The sequence below is a fragment of the Bos mutus genome, chromosome 18, assembly GCF_027580195.1.
Source record: "Bos mutus isolate GX-2022 chromosome 18, NWIPB_WYAK_1.1, whole genome shotgun sequence".
Taxonomy (NCBI): domain Eukaryota; kingdom Metazoa; phylum Chordata; class Mammalia; order Artiodactyla; family Bovidae; genus Bos; species Bos mutus.
Window position 1 is genome coordinate 37,441,506 of NC_091634.1, and position 16,009 is coordinate 37,457,514.

Sequence of the window (16,009 nt, forward strand, 5' to 3'; positions counted from 1 at the left end):
AGAAAGCTTATTTGAGTATTTCAAGCTTATATGTTGAATAACCTCACTAGTGTGGTAACAGGCTTTTTTACCTCTAAGATTGGTGCTATGACTGTGTGTAAGCACTAGTTGGTATTTTTTTTGCAGAGTGTGTGCAGTTGGTCCCATTAAAGAGTTATGTAGGAGAAAATGTGAATAGATTCCCAGGAATTTGGTTAAAGACAAGGTGACTGACGGTGGTTGAGATAAGGTAGCAACATGCTGCCACAAAATGTGCTCTGAACAGGTAGTGAAAGACATGGCTGCCAGTCTCTGTTTTCCAAGTGGAATTCTGGTATAACACTAAGGTAGAAGTTGATAGAAAAAATTACACCTCCATCCCAACTGTAGAATTGAGGCTGATTCTTATGAAGCTTCCCTCCCCTACTCTATTGCGTCATAACCCCAGGATGGTATTATGCATTGATGTTGGCAGAGATGGGCAGGTATATGTACTGCATTGTTTCAGGCATCCAGCTTTTTCCTCTAAGGAAAAAATATATTTTCATTTGAATTATGCCTTGTTTTATGTGCTTAATTTGGCGGGCAAGCAAATAAGACCGTGTCTCCCAAGGCAACATTCTGGAGAGTATTGTTGGTGTGGTATGAGTATGAGAGGCCCTTGGGTTTTCAGTTCAAAGGGAAAGATGAACAGGGCAGCCTTGAGGTAAAAGAAACTTTTCTGTCCTGATAACATTGCAGTACAACATTGAAGAGGCTAAAGTTCTGTCTAGAAAAACTAAGACAAAGCAAGCCTTCCAACCGACTGATGTATAATGTGCTAATCCCAAGCATGCATGTAGCCAGAGACATGTTGAGGTAGGAACTGAGGTTTAGACATCTTTTTATTAAAGCTCTAAATCAGGAGATGGTTCTTGGTTTTGCTTGGTTGGTATAAGATATATTTTATAATGTGATACTGGTGAATACAAGTAAGCTGCAGTTTGTGCCAGTATAAACAGAACTTTTGTTTTCTTTAGGTTAGAACAGTATTTATTAATATGTGTGTTCAAATACAATGTGACCTTTTAAAAACTGCTTCATGTAGTCTATTCCTTGAGACTTTTGAAATGTATTTGTATATTTAAAACATTTTAGGGGGAGAGGATCTTAAGGGGGAAAAAGGACTTGGGCTTTGGATGTGGATCAAAAATATTACCACCTCCCTCCCTGCCCACCAAAAAAGAAGTTGAGAGCTTTTCTTCACTTAAGAAGAATAAAAGTTAAATGTTGGTTTTTGTCTTTGTCTTGGTATTATAAATGTGTGATTTTGTTAAATTTTTTCTGTTGTACTTGAAAGTTTCTATCCTTAATAGTGGAGTTGTAGGTAAAAATCACAGCATGCTCATGGATTTTGGTATTCTGTACTAGAAAGATGAAATTTCTATTTCATTTTTATTCTAAAAAAAAAGAACATTTAGTATTAACATATCAGTTTCCATGATTACCTTAAAAACATTAAATAGATGAAACTCAGAATAAAGCTGAGTATAAAGTATAATCCCTGTTGAATATTACAAATGTTTAAGATAACTGGGTCCCACAAGAATTGAGTGTCTGAAAATTAGACACTAGAATTAGAAATTAAAATTTCCTAATTTCTGGTACCCAGTTTTTCCATTGTTCAAACATACAGGAATAGCTTAGACCGTAAAGTCCCACCTCCACTCCTTTGGGCTGATAATACATAGTCTTGGATATCTTGAGCACTAGATGTCGCTGCTGTTCCAGCAAGGTACCACTGCATCTTAAGTAAGGAACTGCACCATGTTCCAGTACTTATTTATTGACTAATACCTTGTGAGAGAGCATGAAAGGGAAGGAGAGGAGGGAGTTGGTGAAGAGAACAAAAGAAATTGACAAACCTTGAGAGCCATAGATTGAAATCAAGTTTGAAAACAGTATGTAACAAATGAACTGGTTGTTTTATGCCTTTAAACAGTTTTTCAGTCCTTGTGTTGTCTATGCACAGGAGTTTCTCATTAAAATCACCCTCAGAGTGTTTAATACAGGTTCCTGGGCCTCTGGAAGTCCTCATTCAGTAAGTAGGTTTGGGATAGGGGAGGGACCCTGTTTTTTAAATGAGCCTTAAGATGATTCTGATGTTGTCTTACATCCGCAGAATAGGAGTTAGTCTTCATAATATCTAAAGCTGAATACTACTAGTCATAGGACACTCTGCAAAATTTTTATTTTATTCTTAGGGGGAAAAGCAAGTAATTTTTCTGCAGTCAGGGAAGCTACACTTTTTTCTGTTGGATTCTTCAGGATCTTTGTTTTCCCCAAGTATGATATTGGCCATGTTTTTGGTAATAGCACGTGTTCTGGTCATCCTCAGGATTTTCTTTGGGAATCAAAGGGAAAAAATTTGCTTCTCTGTATTATTTTGGGCTTGCTTTACCATCTTCCTCCTAGTCATGTTCATTTCTCTTTAAATCAGCTGGATTTGACTGGCAGAATAAAGGCGGGGGGGTGTTTTTGTTTCCTTTGGCAGTGCTTCTTGGCATGTGGAATCTTAGTTCCCCAACCAAGGATTGAATCTATCCCCCTGCAGTGGAAACACAGAATCCTAAACACTGGACTCAAAGAAAAGTCTGGGGAGGGCGTTTTTTAAATAAGTAGGGCAAACATTCCATGGCAGAGCTGAAGTGCTTGTGAGTTACAGGTGCCTTCCACGTCTTGATTTATCCCTGTCCTGCTATAGCTCTCCTTTTTGCTTAGTTTGATCCTTAACCTGTAACTCACAGTAATCTCAACAAGGTTGGAATTTCTTCAGAAAACAAGAAGGAAGTGGAGAAGAAAGCTGTGAAACCCATAGAAACCAAGAACAAGTTCTCCCAGGCAAAGCTGTTGGCAGGAGCTGTGAAGCATAAGAGGTCAGCCCTCATTTACACGACTTTAATCTCCCTCTGCCTGTGTGCCCCCAAATGCCAGAGTAATGGTAGTCAGCACAGAGTTACCTAAGCACAAGGCTTGGTGATGACCCTCCCTCGCTCCCCTGTCAGATTTGGTGTTTTCTGACGCCTTTGACCTTTGTGTCTCTGTTCGTTCAACATAACCACTCTTCATTGGACACTTAAGTACTTTCAGTGCAGGTGATATTTTATTCGTCTATGAAGTACAGAGACTGAGAATCTCAGAGGTTGAGAACCTTTGTCCAAAGTCAAAAAGTAACAGGAGAGGTGGAATTCAACATTTGAGCATCTGTGTTTCTAGGCAAACAAGGTAGCAAGTTCTGTGGAAGGATTTATATAGGGTGTATTGAGAGCAGGGAGGATAGCATATTAAAAAGCAGAGACATTACTTTTCCAACAAAGGTCCGTCTAGTCAAGGCTATGGTTTTTCCAGTGGTCATGTATGGATGTGAGGGTTGGACTGTGAAGAAAGCTGAGCGCCGAAGAATTGATGCTTTTGAACTGTGGTATTGGAGAAGACTCTTGAGAGGCCCTTGGATTGCAAGGAGGTCCAACCAGTCCATTCTAAAGGAGATCAGTCCTGGGTGTTCATTGGAAGGAATGATGCTGAAGCTGAAACTCCAGTACTTTGGCCACCTCATGCGAAGAGTTGACTCATTGGAAAAGACCCTGATGCTGGGAAAGATTGAGGGCAGGAGGAGAAGGGGACGAGAGAGGATGAGATGGGTGGATGGCATCACTGACTCGATGGACGTGAGTCCGAGTGAACTCTGGGAGTTGGTGATGGACGGGGAGGCCTGGCATGCTGCGATTCATGGGGTCACAAAGAGTCGGACATGACTGAAGCGACTGAACTGAACTGAATGAGAGCAGGGAGGAGGAATAACTGCTTGGAGTGGGTATATGTGACTTGTGTTGGGGAAGTTAAGGAAGGCATTAGAAAGGAGACTGATTAGGTAGGACTATGAAGGAAATGGCAGCCTACTCCAGTGTTCTTGCCTAGAGAATCCCAGGGATGGGGGAGCCTGGTGGGCTGCCGTCTGTGGGGTCGCACAGAGTCAGACATGACTGAAGCGACTTGGCAGGCAGCAGCATGAGGGCTTTAACAGGCAGACAAGGAGAGCAGAACATCCCAGGCTGGGAGAAGAGCTGGGTCAAAGGCTGTGAGATCTGTAAGAAGGTGGCAGCTGTGATAGGGTTACACACCTGTCTGGGACTCTGCTTGTTTGATGTGGGGTGGCAGCACTTCCTAGAGGTTTTGGTAAGTTGTCTGTTGTTTGTTTCTCTTCTTTCAAACCCTGAAATGGCACCAAAGTGATTAAATTTGGTCATTTCAATTTGATCAACTCTACTATAAGTAAAATGATACTAAGCTGAAGTGCAGTCTGTTAGGAAAATCAATATGGTATTTTGGCAGCCAGCCACATGTTTTGAAGAAAGTGCATTGATGGAGTTTTGTGGTTTGGAAAACACTAAATGCTGGAACAGTTTCCTGGAAACATTGCTCGCAACATTGTTTACATGTAAAAATGTCATCGTGGCATAGCAGCAAAGGGGAGGCATATCAGAGGCCTGAAAAGGGCCAGTTACCCAAGCCATGGATTGTTCCTTTCAACTTTTCATATAAACTTGCTTGCCTGGTCCAGTATCTTTGGGGATTTGGACTTGGGTCAGTTGTACTGGGCTGCACCAAGAGGGGGCTCTCTAGGTAGTCAGTCAGTGTCTCCAGTGTCTTGCTTCTAGCAGAATGGGTGTTGTAAGTATCTCTCCTAGTCCTTGTGCTGTACTGTGCTTAGTCACTCAGCTGTGTCTGGCTCTTTGCGACCCCATGGACTGTACCCCCCAGGCTCCTCTGTCCATGGGGATTTTCCAGGCAAGAATACTGACATGGGTTTCCATGCCTTCCTCCAGGGGATCTTCCCAACCCAGGGTCAAACTCAGGTCTTTACCATCTGAGCCACCAGGGAAGCCCCTCCTAGTCCTTCTATACCACCTTTTATTAGATAATCCTTTATTGTTGTTTTGTGCAGCAAGGTAATAAATGAGTCTCCTGGGGCAGGTGTTCCTAATCTACCCAGCTTTGGGTTTATTAGAGTCACCTGGGAGTTTGTTAATCCTGTGGATTGCCTCACACTGATTCTGGCTCAGTATGGAGTGAGGTCTGGGAGTCTTTAAGTTCGTGGATGACTCTAATGCTCAGTGAAAGTCTGATGCCTGATGTGTGTATGAAGAGAGAGAAGTCACTCAGTTGTGTCTGACTCTCTGCGACCCCATGGGTTATAGCCTACCAGGCTCCTCCATCCATGGGATTGTCCAGGCAAGAGTACTGGAGTGGGTTGCCATTGCCTTCTCCAGAGAATCTTCCCGACCCAGGGATTGAACCCAGGTCTCCCGCATTGCAGGCAGACAATTTACTGACTGAGCCACCAGAAAAGCAAGCATAGTAATAAAACAAGAACCTGTGAACCCATCACTCATTTTAAGACCTAGAACATTAGTGATACCGAGTCTGCCTCTGTGCTCTTCCCCGTTCTGTCTCCCTGCCTTGTCATCCTCACACCACTTTCCTTAGTCTAGTTCATCATTCTTTTGTCTTTCTTTACTTAGTAGGTTTCCTATGTAGGTATCCATGAACCATATAATAACTTGTTTGTTTTCGAACTTTATTAAAAATGATTTCATTGTCAGTACACCATCTTCTGTGAATTCGGCTTTTTGCTCAAATTGTTTCTGTGACTAAAACAGTTTTGTGTATATGTGTGTGCAGCTGTAATTCATTCACTTTCATTGCTGTATAATAGTACATTATTTGAGATATCAAACTTTGTTCATTCTCCTGTGAGTGAATGTTTGAACTAGGACACATGGTGCCGATGGGCCAAGGACAAACTTTGTACGTGTGTGCATGTTTCTCTGGAGTCATGTGTCCAGTATGATAGCCCCTGACTACCTGTGGCTATGTAAATTTATTATTTTTTTTAATTTTATTTTATTTTTAAACTTTACATAATTGTATTAGTTTTGCCAAATATCAAAATGAATCCACCACAGGTATACATGTGTTCCCCATCCTGAACCCTCCTCCCTCCTCCCTCCCCATACCATCCCTCTGGGTCGTCCCAGTGCTCTGTAAATTTAAATTAATTAAAATTAAAAGAAATTTAAAATGCAGTCTCCTAGCCACAGTAGTCACATTTTAAGTGTTAAATGACTCCATGTGGCTTGTTGCTACCCTAGGGGATAACATAGATACAGCAATAAAGTGATTTATAAAATAGTATCTCCTTATGGTCTTAATTTGCATTCCCCTGCTAACAAATGTAGTTGACATTTTATATGTTGGTTTGCCATTCATGTGTCCCATTGTCCTAAAAGATCTATTCGTTTATATTGTCTTTTTTTTTTTTACTGAGTTATTTGTAATTTTCTTACTAATTAACAGGCTTTTTTTTTTAACATTTTTTTTCTATAGTTTATAGCTTATCTTTTTAATTTTAAAGTGGTCAAATATATTTAATTTTAAGATGGTCGGTTTTAAAAAACTGATCTATAATTGATGTATAACAGTTTCAAATATGCAACATAATGATTTGATAATATATATGTATATATAGTGAAATGATGGCCACGATAAGTCTAGTTGACATAGTTACACAACCATACATAGTTACACACTTTTTTCTTGTGATGAGAAACTCTAAGATCTACTCTTAGCAGCTTTCAAATATACAATACTGTATCACTAACTATAGTCATCGTAATGTACATTATATCCTCAGAACTTATTTTTTTGATAGAAGGTACATTCTTCTCAGGGATGTCTTGTTTATTTTTGGCCACTTCATTCTTCTATATAAATTTTAGATGTAGTTTTAAGTTCTTTAACAGCCCCTATTGGGATTTTTATTGAATGCTATTAAATTGCTTGATAAATTTATGGAGAAATCAGATCTTTATGTTTTTGAGCCTTTATTCATGGTTTATATCTACATTTGTTTGTTTCCTTTAGTTAAAGTCGTTCAGTAAAGTCTTAAGAGTTTTGTTGTTTTTTTCAAAGATTGTGTACATGTCTTTGATTAGATTTATTCCTAGGTATTTTATTAACTTTACTGATAATTCTTATCAACTGTAATAATTTATTGGTGAATTCTCTGAAATTTCTATGTAGAAGGTCACTAAATGATGAGTTTTTTCCTTATACCTTTTAATTCCTTTTTCTTATTGAGCTGGTTGGGACCACCAGCAAAATACTAGAACAATTACTGTGCACATCCTTGTTTTATGTCTAATTTTAAACCGAATGCTTATAACTTTTCACTGCTAAGGATGGTATTTATAGTTCTGTTCCTAGTTTAAGAGGGTTTTTTTTGTTTTTTTTTTTTTTTTGTAGCCATGAATTATTAAATCTTGTCAGTTTTTTCCTGCTTTTGAATTGATAAAATAAAATTTTCTTTTTTACTGTTACAGTGAAAAAAATAAAGATTTTTCTGATGTTGCATTCCTGGTGATAAACCCAACTTGCAGTGATATATTTTTTTCTCTTTTTTTAAAACTTTGCTGGATTTGGCTTGCTAATGTTTTGTATAGGTTGTTGCAGTTTTCATCATGATTGAGACTGGCCTGTACTTTTTCCCCCACTTTATCTGATTTTGATGTGAAAATTAAATCTAACTTCACAGAATGATTTAGGGAGTGTTCTTTCTTTTTCTCTTTTCTAGAGCACTTTGTATAAGATAGTAGTGTTCTTTTGTGAAGGTTTTGTAGAACTCAATAAAATCACTTTGGGCCCCTCTTTATTTTGTTACTATAGGACTATCTACCTTTCTCCAAATCTTTTTGATCAGTTTTTTTAGTTGTATTTTCTGGGAATTTGTTCATTTTGTCTTTTTTCGAATGCATTAGCTAAATTGTCAGTATTCTTTATTTATCTAACTGCTCTTGTCCCCTTTTCACCCCAAATATTGATGAGTTGTACTTTTATTCTTATTTTGACTATTTTCTTGAGAAGGTAGTCTGTTTTATTAGCCTTTTCAAAGGCCTTTTGGATTTAGTTTTTATTATTTTTGCTCTTTAATGTCTTCTGCATTCCTTCTTTGAAATATTCTTTACTTTCTCAAGCTTATACTTTTATTATTTCTGTTACAAACAACTGTCAGATACCAAACTAATTAATTTTCAGCTCTTTTCAGTTATAGGCATCTAAGATCCAACCAGTCCATTCTAAAGGAGATCAGCCCTGGGATTTCTTTGGAAGGAATGATGCTAAAGCTGAAACTCCAGTACTTTGGCCACCTCATGCAGAGTTGACTCATTGGAAAAGACTCTGATGCTGGGAGGGATTGGGGGCAGGAGGAGAAGGGGACGACAGAGGATGAGATGGCTGGATGGCATCACCGACTCGATGGACGTGAGTTTGAGTGAACTCCGGGAGTTGGTGATGAATAGGGAGGCCTGGCGTGCTGCAATTTATGGGGTCGCTTTAAGAGTCGGACACGACTGAGCAACTGAATTGAAAACTATAGTTTTTCCTCACCTTTCATTGTATGCAATTTTCTGTTTCCAAGTAAGTATTTTTAAATATCCATTTTGATTTCTTTCTTGACTCATGACTTAGACATTTTAAAAAATTTCCAGACATACTGAGGTAGTTCAGTTCAGTCACTCAGTTGTGTCCTACTCTTTGTGACCCCATGAATCGCAACACACCAAGCCTCCCTGTCCATCACCAACTCCCGGAATCCACCCAAACCCATGTCCATTGAGTTGATGCCATCCAACCATCTCATCCTCTGTCGTCCCCTTCTCCTCCTGCCCTCAGTCTTTCAATGAGTCTTTCAGTTCAGTTCAGTCGCTCAGTTGTGTCCGACTCTTTGCGACCCCATGAATCACAGCACTCCAGGCCTCCCTGTCCATCACCAACTCCCTGAGTTCACCCAAAGTCTTGTCCATTGAGTCGGTGATGCCATCCAGCAAATTTCTGCCTTAATCGCATTGTGGTTTGTATGTACTAATTCTTTTGAAATTAGATTTGCTTTGTGACCTTTTCCTGAGATTAATTTTTGTGTATGTTCCAAGTTAAGGAGAATTTGTGTTATGTGATTGTTCTGGATTGTATGTAGGTACAACAAAACAAACTTGTGGATTGTATTGTTCAAATCTTCTGTGTCTTTAGGTATTTGTCTGCTTGTTTTATTAGTACTTGAGGGGAGTATTTTGAAATCTCCCATTATTGTAATGATTTCTTGATTTTTCTTCAGAGTCTATTGAATATAGTTTTAAGCTCTTTAATTAGAAGCATAGATGTTTGGGATTGTTATTTCTTTGTAGTGATTTAAACTTTGTTTCATTATAAACTAACCTCCTTATCCCTTGTAATACTTTCGTTTTTAAAGTCTGTTTTCTTAATATAGGTGCTCCAGCCTTCTTTGGGTTAGTATTAGCTACGCTGACTCTTTCCATTCCTTTACTGTAAATCTTCTAAGTTGTTTGTTATGCTTCTGTTAAGTTTTTAGTTAATCATAAATAGCTGACTTGAAATCATCTGTTAAACTCTCTTTAAAGGTAGGCTTGGACTTACTAGGATTTTTTTGTATAGTTTCTACTATCTTTTCTAAAATTAATTTTTTGATCATCCCACGTGACTTGCAGGATCTCAGTTCCCAGACCAGGGATTGAATGTGGACAATGGCAGTGAAAGCCTGGAATCCTAACCACTAGACCACCAAGGAACTCTGCAGTTTCTACTATCTAATGTTATTTGTCTTTTTACTTGAAAACTCTTTTCCTTATATTCTTTTTATTAAAATTTTGATGATAATTGTAAAATTTTTAATTCTCTTTTTTTCTATTAGTTTGGATTTATGTATTCTGTTTCTGTTCTTTTGTGCCTTAAGTTGGCAATTTACCAGGAATACTTAGCAAAACCATAAAGTAAATAGCTTACTTGCCTGCAGAATTATCCATAGATCCTAGAACTTTTAGCCACAATAACCTTCTTCCTTCCTTACGCGCTGTCCAGGACTTTAGTATGGTCATGTTTAATACCACAAATTAGATGTTGTTTTTTATATAGACAATGTTTGTCTAGATTTGTATTGGCCAGTTTCTTTGTTCGCCATCTCTTCCTTTTGGGATTAAGGCCTTCCTTTTAGGACCGTTTTCTTCCTCTTTGAATTGCATTCTTTTTTTTCTCACTGTCCTAACTTGTTTAATAGGTACAAATTTACAAACATTACACATAGTAGTAGTAATGGCGGACTTGGAGAACGTTGTGCATTTTCTGAGCTGCGTGGTGAGAGAAGTACATTCTTTAGATAATCTTTTAGTGAAGGTATTTTGGGTGACATTCAGACTCTCTAGCATGTCACTAAATTTAGTCTTTAATAACTACATTTTTGTCATTTATAAGCATGTCTAGATATTCTTGAAATCGATCTGTGGTTCTAACCAAGATGAATGATGACAATAAAGAATCTGATATTTAAGTGATACTTGAGGATGTTACTTCACCCTTGAATTGGTCAGAGGTTTAAATTCTTTATAACAATAATTTAATTGTTCTCTAAAGCAATTATCCTTGAATTAAAAAATAGATTTAAAAAATAGTATAATTGGAAGGAGATTAAGAAGCTGAAATGAAGACTTTCAGATCATCTCAGCTCCTGAGGCTACCTAAAACCCATATAAAATGGTTTTTGGAGCTCCTGATTCCCTAAGATTTGACCTAGCTCAAATCACATATTTTTTTGTTTGTTTGTTACAGTTCAGAGAGTGGAAACAGTGTGAAAAGACTGAAATCTGACCCTGACCCAGATGACAAGAATCAAGGTGGGTGGCAGCTTTCATATCATTCTTTACCCATCATACACATGAACCATGGTAAAAGGCTGGAATGCATTGTATCTGTGGAGGAACACGTGTATCCCCGAGCAAACCTACCTAAACTTAGCAAGCCATTTTAAACCATGCAGGGTTTAAACCTAGGATTATATCAGCTGCCCAACAAAGTAATATGTTAGAAACCATGGAACTGATAAATGACAGTTACGTTCTCTCAGGAGTGCTAACAAAGCCAAAGCCCTGGTGATACCAACCTCTACTCACAAAGAGTTTTTCTTTCTCCCTTAAATGTCAAGTTTCTTCATTTCACCTGGCTGGCTACCAGTGAGAGGTAGAATGCCTGGCTCCTTCTGTTGGGTGGATTGGATTGGACCAAGAAGCTAAATAGTTTCCAAAGAGTACACTTTCTTTGGTGGTTTCTTTCATGTGATCAAATCTGGTACTGTATTAAGTGGCACCAAGTTATAAGTGAGAGTGAGTTACTCAGGACTGAATCAGGGATAAGAAATTCAAGAGTGTTTTCAGTTCTTCTGACTTCCTGTGGAATTGAGACTCTGAGCTGAACTCAAAGTGCCATCATTGAAACAGGGCTTACATTTATTTCTCTTTTAAAAAAAGATATTTTAAAATATGTTTTTTCTTTAAAAATTTAATGGATATTTTAAAATACGTATCCACTGAAGTCCAATAACGGTGGGCTGTTGCTGATACCTTTTTGCTCTAGAAGTTACTTGTGAAAAGGATCTTCAGTGAAGAACTTTCCTTCTCCCTGTATGTACTCTTCCATCCAATTCTCCTTCCCAGAGGGAAATACATTTTTTTACATGTTTATCTGGATATATGTGTATATCCAGATTATTCTATGTGTGTATCAGTTCAGTTCAGTCGCTCAGTCGTGTCCAACTCTTTGCAACCCCATGAATCACAGCACGCCAGGACTCCCTGTCCATCACCAACTCCCGGAGTTCACTCAGACTCATGTCCATCGAGTCAGTGATGCCATCCAGCCATCTCATCCTCTGTCGTCCCCTTCTCCTGCCCCCAATCCATCCCAGCATCAGAGTCTTTTCCAATGAGTCAACTCTTCGCATGAGGTAGCCAAAGTACTGGAGTTTCAGCTTTAGCATCATTCCTTCCAAAGAACACCCAGGACTGATCTCCTTTAGAATGGACTGATTGGATCTCCTTGCAGTCCAAGGGACTCTCAAGAGTCTTCTCCAACACCACAGTTCAAAAGCATCAATTCTTCGGCGCTCAGCTTTCTTCACAGTCCAACTTTCACATATAGGCAATTACAAATACGCTCTTTTTTAAAAAAAAAAAGTTTTATTATAGCTAACTTAAAACATATGTAGATATTGAGATAATAGTATGATGAACCCCATCATGTACCCTCAATTTTTAACATGTCCAATTTTCTTTTTTTTTTAAAGAAAGTTTTATTTTCTTATTCTTTATTTTGGCTATACCACATGACTTGTGGGATCTTAGTTTCCCATTTGCTGTGGCTAAGACTTTCAATACTGTGTTGAAGAGAAGTGGTGAGAGTGGGTATCCTTGTCTTGTTCCAGATTTTTAGCAGAAAGGTTTTCAGCATTTACCATTGAATATTATATTGGCTGTGGGTTTGTCATAAAAGCATTTTATTATGTTGAGATATGTTCTTTCTATACTCACTTTTGCAAGGATTCATCATCATGAATGGAGGTTGATTTTTATCAAATACTTTTTCTGCATCTATTGAGATGGTCATGTTGGTTTTGTCCTTTTTTTTTGTTGGTGTGGTGTATCATGCTGATATCAGTACACTGAACCATTGTCATGACCCTGGAATGAATTCAACTTGAGTCATGGTGTATGACCTTTTCTATGTGTTTTTGGATTCTGTTTGCTAGTTTGAGAATTTTTGTGTCTATATTCATCAAAGTTATTGGCCTGTAACTTTCTTGGTAGTGTCTTTGTCTGGTTTTGGTATCAGGATGATGGCTTCATAGATGTCTTTGGTAGTGTTCCTTCCTCCTCAGTCTTTTGGAAGAGTTTGAGAAGGATAGGTGTAAGTTTTTCTTTGTATGTTTGTAGAATTTCCCAGTGAAGTCATATGGTTCTGGACTTTTGTTTGTTTTTATTATTACAGATTCGGTTTCATTTCTAGTGATTGGTCTGTTCAAGTTATCTGTTTCTTGGTTCAGTTTTGGTGGACTGTATGTTTCTAGAAAGTTGTCCATTTCTTTGAGGTTGTCAAATTTGTTGGCATATAATTGTTCATAGTATTCTCTTACGGTTTTTTGTATTTTTGTGGTATCTATTGTGATTTCTCCTCTTTTATTTCTTAATTGTTTATTTGGGTCTTCTCTCTTTTCGTCTTGTTGAGCCTGCCCACAGGCTTGTCAATTTTGTTTATCCTTTCAAAGAACCAGCTCTTGGTTTTATTGATTTTTTTTTTTTCCTATTTTTAAATCTCTTTTATTTATTCCCTCTCTGATCTTTATTATCTTCTTCCTTCTGCTGACTTAAGTTTTGTTTGTTCTCTGTCTCATTCTTTTAGGTGATGGGTTAGGCTGTTTGATTTATCTTGTCTTGAAGGCCTATATTGCTATGAACTTTCTAAGAACTGCTTTTGCTGCATCCCATGGATTTTGTGTGGTTGTGTTTTCATTCTCATTTGCCTCAAGATATTTCTTGAATTTCTTCCTTGATTTCTTTGTTGATCCATTGGTTTTTTAGTCATGTTATTTAGCCTTCCTGTAATTTTTTTTCTTGTTTCTTTTTCTGTGGTTGGTTTTTAGTTTTATATACCCTTGTGGTCAAAAATGGAGAAGGCAATGGCACCCCACTCCAGTGTTCTTGCCTGGAGAATCCTAGGGACGGGGGAGCCTGGTGGGCTGTCATCTATGGGGTCGCACAGAGTCGGACACGACTGAAGTGACTTAGCAGTAGCAGTAGTGGTCAAAAAAGATGCTTGAAGTAATTTCTATATTCTTAAATTTGTTTAAGCTTTTTTGTGTTTAATCCTAGAGAATGTTATACGTGGACTTGAAAAGAATGTGTATTCTGCTTTGGGGGGATGTAATGTCCTGAAGATATCAATTAAGTGTAAATGTTCTGTTGTATCATTTAGGATCTCTGTTGCCTTTTCTGTCTCAAAGATGTGTCCATTGATGTTGAGAGGGGTGTTAAAGTCTCCTACTATTACTGTATTCCTATCAATTTCTCCCTTTTTATGTTATTTATGTATTTGGGTGCTCTTATATTGGGTGCATACATGTTGACAAGAGTAATATCCTCTCCTTATATTGATCCATTTATCATTATATAGTGTCCTTCTTTATCTTTGTTTATAGCCTTTGTTTTAAGGTCTGTTTTGTCTGATACAAGTATTGCTACCCTTGCTTTCTTGTAATGCCCATTTTCATGAAATAACTTTCCATTTCTTCACTTTTAATCTGTGGGTGTCCTTTGCCCTAAAGTGGGTCTCTTGTAGGCAGCATGTTGTAGGCTTTTGTTTTTTTTAATCCAGTCTGCCACTCTGTGTCTTTTGATAGAGCACTTATACACTGACATTTAATTATTGATAGATATGTATTCATTGCCATTTTAAACTTTGTTTGCCTGTTGATTTTATTTCTTCTTCCTCTTTTTTGTTTTTTCTTTTGTCCGTTAAGCTTATGTTCTCTTCTTTTTGGATTTTGTGGATCTGTTGTAGGTTTTTGATTTGTGGTTGCCCTGTTTTTCAAGTATGTTAACCCCTTCCTTTATCTACTTGCTTTAGACTGGTGGTCATGTAGGCTCAAACACATTATAGAAAAAAAAAATCCATGTTTTCTTGCTTTACTCTCCCACATTTTATGATTTTGATGTCCTCTTTTGCATCTTCATGGTCATCCTTTTGCTGTTTATTGTGGTTATCATTGCTTTCAGAGAAAGTTTTAAATTTTTTAAAATCTGTGTAATGTCTTAAGTGATTTATTTCCTATTGTGATTTTCTCCTCTCTATAGATTCTTAGTACTTTTCTATTTAGAGCTGACCTTTCAACATTTCTTTTTTTAAGATAGGTTTAGTATTGCTGTATTCTTTTACATTTTGCTTATCTGAGAAATTCTCCCTCTCTCCCTCTGTTCTGAATGATAATCTTGCTGGGTTGAATATCCTAGGTTGCAGATATTTCCTTTTCAGGAGTTCAAATATATCTTGCCATTCCCTTCTGGCCTGCATTGTTTCTGTAGAGAAGTTAGCTGATAGCCTTATAGGTGTTCCCTTGTAATTAATTTTATTTTTCTTTTGCTGCCTTTAGAATCCTCTTTTTATCTTCAGCTTATGCTATTTTTATTATAATATGTCTTGATGTAGGTCTGTTAGGGTTTATGTTGTTTGGGACCCTCTGTGCTTCCTGTATCTGGATATCTTTTTTTTTTTAATTTGCAGTTCTAATTGAGTGATTTCCATTATTTTTTCTTCTAGATCACATTCATTTTTCTGCATTATTCATTCTGCTTTTCATAGCTTTTAGTTCAGCTTTTATCTCGTCAAATGAATTCTCTAATTTTTCTTGGCTCCTCCTTGTCATTTCTAATTCCTTTTTATAGTAATCTATATTTCTGTTGATATTCTTAATTCCTTCAGTATTTTCATTATCTCCTTTTTGAACTTGGTGTCTATCAGACTGAAGAGGTCTGTTTCATTGTTTGCTCTTTTAAGGGGAATTCTCTTGATCTTTAATTGGGAGTGATTCCTCTCCTTCCTCATTTTACTTACATTTCTCTTGCTCTGTGAGTTTAGGAGAAGCAATTACCTACTGTAGTCTTGGAGGCCTATTTTTATACGGGAACGACCCTTTGTAGCCTGCGTGGGTTTACTTTTTTTTGATGTGAGGGCTGTTTTTAGTATTGGATGCCTGCCACCTCTTTCCGTAGTTCATGCTGGCGTTGTCCCCCTGAGAGGAGGTGTGATTGATATTGTGGTGATTGGAGCCTGCACTGGATGTTGAGCGTGGCCTCCCTTTTGCTCTCTGGTTGTCATTGCCCTGTCTGGGGCAGGATCTGCTCCCTAGGTGCTGGAGTAGAAGCCCCCAGCTCTATTTCTGAGCTGCATTTCTTTTTAAAAATCTATTTATTTATCTTATTTTTGGCTGTGTCGGGTCTTTGTTGCTATGAATGGGCTTTCTCTAATTGTGGCGAGATGAGGCTGCTCTCTAGTTGTGGTACACGGGCTGCTCATTGCATGGCTTCTCTTGTTGTGG

The 16,009-nt window shown here is 37.8% G+C and overlaps 1 protein-coding gene across 3 annotated transcripts in view; it reads left to right on the plus strand.

Annotated features, from left to right (window-relative positions):
* Positions 1-16,009, plus strand: part of PSME3IP1 (proteasome activator subunit 3 interacting protein 1) — a 46,383-nt gene that overhangs the window by 16,106 nt on the left and 14,268 nt on the right. For all 3 annotated transcript variants that reach the window (XM_070388390.1, XM_005899876.3, XM_070388392.1), the window contains 2 exons: positions 2,764-2,894; positions 10,696-10,760. In XM_070388390.1, coding sequence (XP_070244491.1) covers positions 2,764-2,894; positions 10,696-10,760 — 196 coding nt within the window. The remainder of the gene's footprint in view (positions 1-2,763; positions 2,895-10,695; positions 10,761-16,009) is intronic.